At 40.5% G+C, this 14157-nt stretch overlaps 1 protein-coding gene across 1 annotated transcript in view; it reads left to right on the top strand.

Moving 5' to 3' along the window:
* The window catches only part of htr7c (5-hydroxytryptamine (serotonin) receptor 7c), a 29130-nt gene extending 17532 nt beyond the window's left edge, over positions 1-11598 (top strand). The window contains exon 2 of the mRNA XM_019885151.1: positions 9647-11598. Coding sequence (XP_019740710.1) covers positions 9647-10385 — 739 coding nt within the window. The 3' untranslated portion in view covers positions 10386-11598. The remainder of the gene's footprint in view (positions 1-9646) is intronic.
* Positions 11599-14157: the final 2559 nt, after the last annotated feature.

Raw genomic sequence — 14157 nt, 5'->3', positions numbered from 1 at the left:
AATTTTTTTGTTAGGTTTTTTTTTTTTTTTTTTTTTTTTTTTTTTTGGGGGGGATTGCGATATTTGTCCTGTTTTTTTTTTTTTTTTTTTAGTTTTTTTTGCTCTTAATTAGAAGTCACAATGACTTAACGGTCATTGTACACCACAACGAGCCACCTCAAACCTCTTGTCTCTTATGCGGCACCAGACCCACACGCTTCTTGTACTCACAATTCTCACAGCCTCCGCCGAGATATCTGATTAATGTCCATCCATCCATTGTCAACACCGCTTAGGCTAAACAGGGTCGCATGGGGTGCTGGAGCCTATAGCTGACTTCAGACGGAAGGCGGAAAACACCCTGAACTGGTCGCCAGTCGTAAAAACAAACAACCATTTACACCCTCATCCACACCTTCACTGAGTGGGCACCGATCCCACACTGCCTGTGTACAAGTCAGGCGAGGGTACCACTACACCATCAGTGACAGCATCTGATTTAAGTTTATTTATTTATTTTTTTAATATTCTAAAAACACACACCCAGATCCAGATTATTCCGGGACGTTACAACACTTTAATCACGGTGACCATTTCCCACTATGGACATCCTGTTCAAGTCTAGTTAAGTCAAGTCAAGTACAACTTTATTGTCAAATGTGCTGTATACAGCACAGATGAAATTTCTTCCCTCTCAAGACAACATGCAACAAGAGGAGCCGCTGTTTGAATCCAGGGATACTGATGATCAATTGTTTTGTGTTGTCTCGGTCTTATTATGTCAAATTGCGAACAGCCTTATGAACAGAACTGTTGAAATACCATTTCTAACTGGGGCAGGAAATGTATTGGTCGATTCGTGATCAAACACCTGCAGTGAATTCAGCCATGCATCTCCTTGTTAGAGAACAGCAAATTGTGCAAAAAGTACTGAAACATTGATCAGTTGGACAAATGCATTCACAAGTTTTCAGAAGGTCAATTTACGTTCAGCTGTTCAGGATATGGTGCATTTTAAGTTCATCCTGATATTTAACCTGAAAGTCAAATCACCTTAACCCTTTGTGAGCAGTGTTAAACTAAAAGGTGAATAAGCAGAGCACAGAACTCCACTAAGGCTCAACTATTGAAAGCAATGCACAGAGCTTTGTATTTGAGGGTGTTTGTCTTTTTTTTTTGTCAATTCATCCTTTGTGTTTTGTGTTGTGTGTTGTGTTAGAGAGGATGAAGAACAGCCAAGGGATGCCAATGTGATTCTGGGGCTGACTGGATGAAAATCAAATGGACTGAAATATAATTGGTTGTTGATATGTGATTTGTTATTCTACTTCATGCATCATTCCGTGACCAAGTTTTGTGGAGATTGTTTTTGTACGGAGGGCGATTCAAAAAGAATAAGGGAAAATCAGCACGCAATATTTAAAAAATGAAAAACAATAGACAACTCTAGCTTGGACACATGCTGCACGTAAAAAAAAAAAAAGTTTTTATTTCAAGTTTTACAGGTGCTCAATGTGGCCACCGCCGGCAGCCGATATGACAATTCCTCCCAAATGTATCTTGGGACGTCGCAGTTCACCATGTTGATTGCAGCTGTTTTTTGTATCTTTCATGTCACTGATATTTGCCGGAAGTGGTGGAACATAAACTTTGTCTTTAACATGCCCCCACAAGAAGAAATATGTGTGTGACTTATTCTTGCGGCGATGTGTTAAAGATAAAGTTCCACCATTTCCAGCAAATATCAATGACATGAAAGATCGAATAACAACTGCAATCAAAACGTTGGACTGCGATACCCTGAGGCACGTTTGGGATGAATACTCATGTGGGCTTGATATTGTCCGTGCTGCTGGTTGTGGCCACAAGACGCACTTCTAAAACATGAAATACAAACTTGAAGGTATGTACGATACTTGTGTCCAAGCGACTGTTTTCAATAGTTTTTCGTTTTTTAAATATCGTGTGATGGTTTTAGCTTATTCTTTTCATATCACCCTGTATACGTATTTGTGCAAAGCTGCTCTGTTGGTGAACTAAGACTTTGAAATAGTAGCAGAAGCAGTATATAATTGAAAACAGTTTATAGTCACCGATTGTGTAGTGGGACATTCGCAGGACAGTTCTCACTCAGTGACAGTGTGAATGGTTGTCTGCCTTTATATGTCCTGCAACTGACTGGCCACCAAACTGGGATGCAGTCTGCTTCTGGCCCAAAGTCAGTTGAGATAGGCTCCAGCTCACCTATACCTCTGAACTGGATAAGCCATCCATCCATCCATACATACATTTTCAACACCACTTATCCTGAAGAGATTCACGGGGAGTTGCTGGATAAAAGGATAAGCAGTGCAGAAAATGAATGGGTAGATAATACCTTTTATTTATAAATATATGTAAATACCGTATATATTTTTCCTGACTGACTCTGAAAAATATATCGGTGCAATACATTTACATTTTATGGTTATGCATTTTCTTGTCAATTGATCATTCTAATTAGATCCAGTTCAGTATCGCATTCAATATAAAATACTGATATGTGCCCCAAGGCCATAAATAACCTTGCTCCTTCACATTGCTGCACACTCTCATTCCCTCAAATCTTCGTCCTCTCTCCACCTTTCCGTTCCTTCTGCCCGTTTGAACATTGTCGGGGACAGAGCCTTCAGCCGCTTTGCCCCTCGACTTTGGAACTCACTACCGCTTGACATCCATAACACAGACTCATTTTCCCTTTTTAAAACTAGTCTCAAAACACACTGATTGCAGATTGCTGATTTACTTTAATGTTGCTCATATCACTTGACATTTTAATTGACGTTTTATGTCCTGCTATTTTATAGTACAGGCTTTTAATTATGTTGTACCTTGAGTGGCCTGAAAGGTGCCTATAATTAAAATCCATCATTATTATTATCCATCCATCCATCCATTTTCTAATCCGCTTATCCTCACAAGGGTTATGGACATGCTAGAGCTAATCCCAGCTGTCTTCGGGCAGTAGGTCTGGGACACCTAAACTGGTGTCCAGCCAATCACAGTGTTATTATTATTATTATTAATTATTATTATTATTAGTAGTATACAGCTGGGATAGGCTACAGCACCTCCCACGACCCCTGTGAGGATAAAGCGGATCGGAAAATGGATGGATGGATATTATTATTATTATTATTATTATTATTTTTATTATGGATCCAATACAACAGCTTCAACACGTCAGTATTTACAAATACAAAAAAAAAAAAAAATCAGTTTTGAGTGTTGACGTTTTCAACAATGTTTCTGTTATTGTTGTCACACTTTGCACTGGAATGTAGTTAAATCAGATGGACACTGTGTAAACCAAAAATTAACTTTCATTTTGCTGATTACATAAACAGAAGACAGTTAAGAAATGTACACTTTAAACACACATTGATTTGACAACAGATGCCATAAATCAGTACATTAAATATGGAGATGGAATCTGTGTCCGTGTCTGACAACTGTTTGCTCACACCAAACAAACTATGAATGATGACATGATTTTCATTGCAAGAGCTTATTCTGATATTTATCTTTGCTCCGTGCAGCAAGAAAAAGAAAATAATTCATAGTTACTCAGCTTGCAAAGCACACTTGTGCATTCCACAGATTCATCTCCACACACACACCAGTTTGAAAGATGGACTGGCAAATAGCGTAGCATTACAGACAAGTAAACACAGCTGTGACAACAGTCTCATAACATTGATCATACTGATCCAGCTGAGTGAAGGTCACGCAAGCACGGGCAGTAAACATAATGATGGATAAGCAGGTAAGATTGTAACTGGCAGACCAATGAAATTTACTGATTGAAGCGATGACAGAAGCGAGGTTCAAATAAAATGACACACGAACCGACAAGACGATTACAGTTTGGTTTGGCTCCCAAAAAAATAAAAAAATTACGTACGTGTGCCTAGACCAGTGATGGAGAAGAAATGATCGACCGGCAAAATTTTGTAAATTGCCTACTTATGGATAAACTGTATATTTTTCATTGCGACCACCACAAGTACACTTGAAGAGCTTCTTGTTTGTACAGTCTACAGTTCATACAGTCATACATTTCTTGACCAATGGAGGAGGTGATGAAACAAGTCAAGTGCTTGCATCCTGTGTTGTCACCCACTAGGCGTGGTAATTTAATTACCATTGGTTACAATAATTACAATTCAGTCAACCACCCATTTCTGTTGCCATTGCTCTTTTAAATACCCAATCACTATCGAACAAGTATGCCATTCTCACTGAGACTTGGCTCAACCCTGGGAAAGGTTCCCCCCTAATGGATCTCACCCAGCCTTATGCAGTGCTCTGAATGCTCCGAGACTGACAGGGCAAGGTGGTGACATATCAAGTCTTTTCAAGAAAAAATTTGACTTGTCCGTCTTTAGTCTAAATTGGCTCCTTTAACAGTACTGTATACAAATCATCACATTTAAAATGATGTATGACAACCCGATTTGCTTTGTTACTATACATCAACCATCAAATTCAGTTATCCTGCTTCATTCTTTTCCATTCCATTCCATTCTATTCTGCAAAGGCTGCGGGACCTGTGCAATCTTTGCTTTGTGGAGACCAGGGGTGCCCAAACTTTTTTGACCGAAGATCTACTTTTCGATCAACCAACTTGCCACGATCGACCCGTTACCGTGCACGCGCGCATACGCACGCGCACACGTACACACACGCATGCCATGATGAGCAATAGCCTGATGCTGAGGCATGCGACGCACTTAGTCAGCCTGTTAACGATCGTAGCTCACACATACCGTTTTAAAATGCTACTCTCGGCCCTCCAAATTCCCATTCTTTACCCGTCCCCTCGGTAAATTGTACAAAACAAACTGAATGAGAATAATGATAACGATAAAAGATATAGCCCAACAACTCTGATCACAAGCTGCAACTGCAGACGCTAACAACTTCCGGTGACGCAGTCACACGTCACCGTAGGTTAAAGATGACCTTCTTTATTTTATTTTTATTTTTTAAATACTTTTTGTGAAATCGATTCCAAGTATTATACGGGTACATTGATTCGGGTGCAGTGTGCATTAACACAAAAAATATATTACTAGCATACACAGAGACACAAATGTTTGTTTGTTTTTTTTTTTCCTCTACACCCCTCGGATCGACTTGGGACCAGTCCTTGATCTCCTGGTCGATCACGACCGACGTAATGGGCACCCAAGGTGGAGACCATGCTGACAGTCGTTCACAATGGTATTTAGATTGCACCTATCATTGTGGCACTAATAGTCATCTCTATTTCTGTGAGAGCCAGTAAAAGGCTGATAGGAGTATTTACAGGACAGGTGGTATGCCTCACTAGAAAGACTATAAAATATAAACTTCCTTTCTTCATCGAAGAGGAGGAATGACAGCAAAATTTGTGGACACGGATTTAGTCCAATTATTTGATGGATAACTTTGCTTCCGATGCTTATTTTGAGATTGAACAGAAGAGCTGTATGCAATATGTACACATATATAACATGTATGTCCAGTGCCTGCAGTAAAAAGCAGTTCATTGTAAATACACAATGTAAAATGTATGCAAAACTACATCAGAACATGTATGGAATAGCTCATATTAGGACACGTTATGGCAAATAAAATGTTAATGGCTGTGGAACAAATATAAGTAAGGGTCTGCTATCTATTTAAAGGAAGAAGTGACAGTAACAGTGGGGTGTTTTCATCAATCTCAAAACATTTAATGTTAGACAAACAAAGCATGAAATCCCTCCCAGAAAACTTCTCATTTTCAAAAGTAGATTTTAGATCTCCCTCATTGCCACTGGAAGTCTGAAGATAAACACATGAGTGGAAAGGTTCTGTGGGGAAAAAGTAAATGGACTTCCTCACTGCCCTCTTCCACTTTTTGCTGTTCTAAATTTACCACACTGACACCTAAACCAACCACAGCTCGGTAAATATTTCACTGCGCATTCCCTTTCAGACATAAAAGGTTTGAGAGATACCCCTAGAGACAGGATGCCGTTGCACAGTCTGGCCGATTACAGTGTTATGGTGCAGAAAATAATTTACTTCACTGTGCCCTAGCTGGTAGTTCAGTGGAAGTAATGACATTCTCCATTAGTTTGGCCACGCTGTTGGTCTGTGACAGCAGAATCCCCGAGGCTTCTGCATTAATATGTCTCGAATCCTCCTGAGACACACACACACACACACACACACACACACACACACACACACACACACACACACACACACACACACACACAAAATAAATAAAACAAACCAAAAAAACCCCACTTTATTTCGGTCTGTGTGTCACTGTGACTGCCTGCGTGTGTCACTCTCGGGGCAGCTTGGCTCGGTATGTTGAATGAGTTTCTCTCAACCCACAACCTTGCGGGTTGAGGGTTTGACTCTCTGTGGCTACATAAAAATATCGTTGAACAAGATAATGAGCTCTCAATTTCCTGATGTTGCATCATCATAGTGTAAATTACTCTCCCTCAGTGACAACATAATCCATAAATCATCTCCCCTCCAAAAGTGTTGAAACAGTGTGGCCAATTCCTTTATTCACGCTTAGACTGCATACATTTGGGTTCGACATGAAAAGCTGAATATGGGACATAAGATTTTGGGCCATATTTTTGCACCCGGCGGAAGTCTAGCGCAAGGTGCAGTCAAATGGATCATGGTTGAGTTTTCTTTCTTTTCGCAGGTAAGCCCATCAATGAAGTCAGATGGACATTTGCGCCGTTGTGGGACGGAACACAGACGACTTCATTCCTGTCTTATTTGGCATACGGACCCTCATCACCTCCGCTTGTGTGTTTGGCTGCTGAGGGGCACTACCCACTGCTGACCTGCTGCTCGGAGTTGGTCAGGCATAACGTTCTTAATGCCTGGGCTTAATCTACTCAATTTATGTATGCTAAGCCGAGAGGTGGGGGCCACAATCGGTCAGGACGGGGGAATGTCAAGCCTTTGCTCTGCTGTTCCCCCAAACTCTCATTGAAGTGAATGAGACCCGGTGAACAAGCTGTGCTTGCGCTCGCTCGTGAACATTTTTATCATTAATCATCAAAAAGTCATCCATTAGTAGATATGACATTGTAAATATGGTTCATCGTTGGTCCATCGATCAGATTTAGCAGGAAAGCCCAGATTTCCCTCTTCCCAGCCACTTCTTCCAGCTCTTCCCAGGGGGATCCCAAGGCGTTCCCAGGCCAGCCCGAAACACCTCACCAACAAGAATTGTTGCTGTTTTTACATTAGTAACTCTTTTTGAATTTTAATGCAAGTTTAATACATTTGTTTGAAATTTCGTTCATCATCACAGTTTACTCAATAGTTCGAGTTACAAGGGCTCAATTACAATGTCAGAATAATCGAATTATTACAAAAAAAAATACTCATAACTTCATTTTAAACTGCCTTCATTTTATACTTCACATATAAAAACCATGGATAAAGCAAATCTAACCAGGAGTTTAATTAGATTTATACACTGCCGATGCATGCTGCTCACTGGCGGATTGTCTCATGCTCCCGAAAGCTTCGTCTGTTAAACCAGAGCGCATACCACACAAAACATAAACATAAATAAACCTAAATATACTGATTTGATTCTGAAGTTGAATGAAAAATGTTGCAGGCATGCTGCCAAAACACAGAGAGCTGCTCGACACAGTCTTAGCATTTTGTGAATATAGGAGCTATTTTTACAAGCTTTTTCAAGCTTTCTCGCATTTTTTTTCACACTTCTTCATCTGCGATTCGAAACCATAGAGCTGATTACTTGATTGATAGCTCTCTCTTGAGCAGCTATATTCCTCCCAAGTCACAGAATAACAGCTGGTCCTGGCATGAGCTCTTATTGAAACTGTTTTGTTTGAAAGGGCATGATTAGTGTTTGACGCACCACTTGCAGTAAATTTCAGCATTTTTCTTCCAAAAAATAAAGATGACAGAATACTTTGACCTTCAAAATGGAGGAATTAATATCCTAAGTTAGATACCAAGGAACTTGGAGCAAACTGAATGTGACCTACCAGAAAAAGGCATGCAGTAAAAGTGCATTTCTCTCCCCCAATATTAGACATACACAAATGTACCCCCATAGAGGTTATTACGAGACACCAGAATCATTGTCTGTGCCTTTTCCAGACCCAATATGGTTCATGTACTGGATGTTCTTATGCCGCAAAAGTTAAATATCACTGTCAGTGAAAAGTAAATATCCCATTTAAGGATTCACAGACCATCTTATTGTTTGATATGTTTTATGTTGAATCTCTTCCGTCAACAATTGTTCAATATTAACGTTTGTAAGGTTGATCAGCACATCCGCCTCAGAGTGCAGAGGTGCAGGGTTTGATTCCAGCTCTGGCCTTCGTGTGTGGAGTTTGCATGTTTTCCCCGTGCCTGGGTAGGATTTTTCCACATACTCCGGTTTACTACCGTGGCAAAAACAGGCATGGCAAGCTAATGGAACATTCTAAATTATCTCGAGGTGTGATTGTGAGCGTAAGTGGTTGTTCTTCTACGTGTACCCTGCGATTGGCTGGCAACCAGTCCAGGGTGTATCCCACCTACTGCCCGAAGACAGCTGGGGTAGGCTCCAGCACCCCCGCGACCCTCGTGAGGATAAGCGGATTCAAAAATGGATAGATGGATAATATTTGTGATGCATTTAGATTTAGAATGAACCTCGCATATTCTCTTTTATCGTTCTTTAAAATTAAAACAAGTTAGCTCACAGTAGAAAGTGTAGTCAACTGTGAGCGTTTTAATTTTTTATTTTTTTCTGACAAACCACATGATATGTTGACATCACATCCAAAAACGCATCTTGAACCTCTAAAATCAATAAACTAACCAAAAACATTGCAAATCTTTTTTGTCAGAATGGGGAAATGAATTGCCTTTGAAGGGCTCATCACAAATTCAAAACATTAAAACAAAGTTGATGATGGTCAAATTGCAGTTTGAAACTGTGGAACAGTATAAATGAAGAATTAAAGCAATGTCCAAACATAACCTAGGACCAGTATGAAAGAATGTATAAAAAATATGCTGCACACAGGATATGGGTATGTTTGGTTAGGATGTAAAAGTTAAACTGTTTTTGTGTATGGCTATTTTTATTTTTTAGATTATGCAAATAATAAAGTGCATGTATTAAATATTTATACATTTCAGATTTCACTTCTTGTTAGATATTTCTTAATGTAGTAGAGAATGGGGAGGATTGAATAAGATTTAACTTCCTACTGCATTTCTGAACAGCAATACGTGGTGTGTCAGAATTGGATATTTATCTTGACAATTTTTGTATTTCATTTTTGTGGTCATGTATGTTTTAAATAAAACTTTCAAAACATCAATCAAACATCGGGGTCGATTGTTTTCAAATGTGGTCAACCAAAATTCCATGTTTTCTGCAGTTTGCAATCTACTGTATTTTTTATTTTGCAATCTCTGTTCTGTATTAACTCTGAAACTTTTAGCCTATAATACGGAGTCCAAAACATGGAGTATATAGCACCAAAACATTTGAGGATACCACCGCATTGACAAGCCATTGTGCCCAGAAGGTCCTTTCCGGTCAATTTGTAATGCTGTTTTTGTGTCCCCCTCACAGGTACCTGGGGATTACGCGGCCCCTAACCTACCCAGCGCGACAAAATGGTCAGCTGATGGCAAAGATGATCTTGGGCGTGTGGCTGGTGTCAGCATCCATCACTTTGCCCCCATTCTGTGGCTGGGCCAAAAATGTCCACACAGCCGGCGTGTGCCTCATCAGCCAAGACTTTGGCTACACCATCTATTCCACAGCCGTAGCCTTCTACATCCCGATGCTGGTAATGCTGTTCATGTATTATAAAATCTTCCGGGCAGCCCGCAAAAGTGGTGCCAAACACCGCTTCACCGACTTTTCTCGCCGAGAGCGCCTGGAAACAGTGACTAATGAAGCGCTACGAATGCAGGGCCTAAAGCCTCCTGGTGTGGCAGAGGAGTGCGTTGCCCTTTCCCGACTGCTGAACCGCGAAAGGAGAAACATCTCCATTTTCAAACGGGAGCAGAAAGCGGCCACAACTCTGGGGGTTATTGTGGGGGTCTTCACTGTGTGTTGGCTGCCGTTCTTCATCCTGTCCACTGCAAGGCCCTTTATCTGTGGGGTAGTGTGCAGCTGTGTGCCCATCTGGCTGGAGCGCACGCTGCTCTGGTTAGGTTACGCTAACTCCCTAATGAACCCCTTCATCTATGCTTTCTTCAATCGAGACCTACGCTCCACTTATCGTGACCTTCTTCGCTGCAGATATCGAAACATCAACCGCCGGCTGTCAGCGGTGGGCGTGCACGAAGCCCTCAAGGTTTAAGGAAGTTTTGCAGCTGACATTGACTCACAGAGAGTGAGACGCGGCGGCCCCTGCGCTTGTACTGGTGTACCTCGTGGATTGTGACGTGTATGCAGCAGGACTGTAGATAAAACACATTCTGACAGAATGTGAGTCACTGTTGGTACCTCTCTGGTCCCACTGCAAAGGCAGATAGAAAGTGTGTGTGTGTGTGTGTGTGTGTGTGTGTGAGAGAGAGAGAGAGAGAGAGAGAGAGACTGAGACTCACTTATGCTATTTTTGGAAAGAAAATCATTGAGTGAACTTTGTGAAATATTCAAGGCGACACTCCTTTTGTGCATTTTTTGTTGGGTGACACGAGCTGTGTTACACAATCAAGCATCTTGTACTCTTCGGAGATAATGGAGGCTCATCGATTTATGTATACTGCAAAAATTATGTTCAATAAGGAACCTTGGTCAAACGCAAGGCATAAAAGTTCTTCTGTTGAACAATTCCTGTGTATTTTCCTGTGCACTTATGTATCCCCCGCATCTCTTCTCTTGGAAGTCCTAGTTTCAAAGTGCTTGTATCACTGAATAAATGAGAAAAAAAATCATGAAAAAAGTTTCACACAATTTTATACTGTGGTGATGAAAGATGACATGGATTATACCAGTGAAAATGTGGATAGTTGATGGTGTGTCCTCGAAAGATCTGTCGTACGTGCTACTTTTAGATTTTTAAATGTCATCATATGTGTTCCACGTTTCACACTGTCACATACTTCAATTGTCACAAATCTGTTTTGAGTTTTTCCACGGCTGTTATTTTTCACACCACAGTTGTCTTGCTGACCTTGATAAAACAAGTCAACTTTTCACTCTAAGAGACAATATGATCCAGAGACTGCTCCAATGGTAGTCAACAGTGTCCCTTACCTTTTTCTGTGAGATGAACCGTCATCAGGCAACACTGACCTTACAAGTCTGTGGTGACTCGTACAAACTTGTGTCACATGACATCAGTCAAAACAGTGTATGCTGATTCTACCTCGACTTTTAACAATGCAGTTCATTACCTCCAAGCTGATGTGATTCAATATATTTTTTTTTGTAATCAACAGCTCTTTTTCAATCAAGCGGATCTCCAACTGCTCCAACTGTAATTGCCTGCTTTCAACACTTTGACATTATGTTCAGTGGCAACTCATCTACAGTTTTAATTTTGTAAATAAAGAATTCCCTTCTCATAATGTCACTGTGGTCCTGGCCAATCCTCATTATTTTGATTCAGTGACAAGATTCCCTCCCAGCCCCCTCAAACTGCAGACACACTCGACAAAGGCGATATGTTCTGTTGTTATTCGCACACCGGCTTGTCTTCATCTTAAACAAGATTCCCTTCATACAAAGTTAATCACTCTATGAGATGACTGATTCGTCCATTCAGACAAAGGCACACCTAAAGGCTTGCTCGAAGCCTTTCCAGAAGTTTTTGACAATGTTTACACATGAGAACTGCCCTTCATATTTTGTTTGCCTGAAACTAAATATTTTATTCATAGGCAGGTGGGTGAGCGCTGTCTGCTAGTTTCTTGATGAAACAATTTTGTATTACACAGACAGTGCGAGGAAGTAGTGTGATGCAGTATGTGTTGTCGATGACTGCGTCAAGGCTTTTTGTTAAAAGTGAGGATTTTCTTTTCAGGATTTGGAGCGGGCCACTGCTTTGTATCCCACGAGAATGAATGTGCTCCTCCACTGAGCAGCAGCTGAATCCCATCTCCATATTCAGAACCAAAACAAGAGCAATCTGTTGTAAGATGACCATGATTGAGGATCATACAGTCCCCTCCAAAAGTATTGGAACAGCAAGGTCACTTCCTTTGTTTTTATTGTTGATTGAAGACATCTGGGTTCCAGATCAAAATATGAATATCAGTTCATTATTCTAGCTTTTATTTCATAGTATTTCCATCTAGATGTATTTAACAACTCGACATAGCACCTTTAGTTTGTAGCTTTTCACTTTTCAAATGAGCAAACATATTTGCACGGACATTATGAAATTAATTTCAAGTGAAAAACAGAAATGGGCAATTTGCCCGTCATTCGTCAGTAGCCGGTGTGCCAGTTTGTCTTCATCAGGACGCCATTATTTCTGACCGGCCTAGTCCGTTAGTTGTCAGTCCATCACAATTATTTTAACCATGTTTCCGTCATCATTAAAACATAGTTCGTCAATGCTACTTTAGGATCATCAGATTTCTACTTAGAGTTCTGAAATAGTGGTTGCATTGTATTGTATTGTTAGATGTTTTGTATGATGAAACATAATACAAAAGACTGTCACTCGGCTTAGTTTGAAGCTAATTGCATTGTGAGAAAGCTTCGTTGTGAAATAAGACCATTCTCTCTACTGCAGTGTTTCCCAAGGCACTCATTTTACAATATTTGTCATGTCCTTGTTTATCGTAGTTGCTTATTATTGCCTGAACTACTGGAGGCAAATTCCTTGTGTGTTCTACATACTTGCCCAATAAAGATGATTTTGATTCTGATATAAAAATGACACAGCATCCAATCAAACAAAAATGTCACAAAAAGTATGAACACTGGCATACTTTTTGTGACATTTTTGTCCATAATGATGGTCTCGTCTCAGGTAACTCACAAATGGGCTTAATCACTGTGAAATCTGGACGAACACTCACAGGAAGCCATTGTTCTACCTGTCACTATAAACTGCTGGACGATATACATCAATCAAAATATATTTGTAATTATTCAATTAATCTCCAAACTGCTTATTCTCACGAGAGTCGTGGGAGCCTATCCCAGCTGTCATTAGGTAAGAGGCGAGATTTACCCGGAACTGGTCATCAGCTAATTTAAGTGAAATTAGATACTTTCTTACGCCACCCTCATTGGGAATCACTGCTCCACTGTCAAGGTGTCCGTGAACATGTAATAAATGCGTACATGTGATAAATATGCTAAATGTAGTGATACATATTCTAAAGGTGTAATGATTTGGGTAAACCATTATTGTGATTTATAATTAGCAAAAAAAAAAAGTATAATTGTCCATTTCACAATGAAGATCGTATCCCAGTGAACGTTCTTAAAAACCTTTTCAGTTATGAGCAAGACATAAAAGATGCTTAGTGGCCTGATGTTTGACTATTCTTAGTGGACCGACACGAAAAGAAAAATATATTAAAGTTCCTGAGGTGTAAAGTGGAGACTTGTTCTCTGCCAGCATGTTGACATTTTGCTTGGGCACATAAAATAGCAGGTCGCCTCAGTGCACCTTGTGCAGCCCCGTGACAATGTCCAATCTCCAAGCATCCATGTCAACAGGCATTACACTTGCGGGGAATGAGCACTGCCACATTTCACTTGCGGTGACTGTGGTTTTATCCTGAGCCAGCTGTCCGTGTGTGTTACAGTACTGAGCGGGCAATGAAGAAAATGTGCATGTGATGATGTGTATTGCGTATTGGGTAAGCAGATGAGTCTTGCACACACTGGATGGATGCCACCCAGCGGCTTTACTGACAGTGCTGACAATGGAATGCACACACTCACATTGCTTTTTTTTATATGAACCTGTAATTACGGAAGGAAACTTTGATTAATTTGAGGGAAAGAAATCTCTATGAGCTGTGATTGGCTGGCAACCAGTTCAGGGTTTCCTGCCCCAAGACAGCTGGGATAACGCCCAGAACGCCCGGGACCCACATGAGGATAATGGATGGATTGACATCTCTATGAGTTGAACATCTTGCACCGGGAATAACTCATCTCTG

Source organism: Hippocampus comes, unplaced genomic scaffold (assembly GCF_001891065.2).
Source record: "Hippocampus comes isolate QL1 unplaced genomic scaffold, H_comes_QL1_v1.1 scaffold45, whole genome shotgun sequence".
NCBI classification, from domain to species: domain Eukaryota; kingdom Metazoa; phylum Chordata; class Actinopteri; order Syngnathiformes; family Syngnathidae; genus Hippocampus; species Hippocampus comes.
Note: the sequence above shows the minus strand (reverse complement) of the source record. Positions and strands in the feature narration are given on the sequence as shown.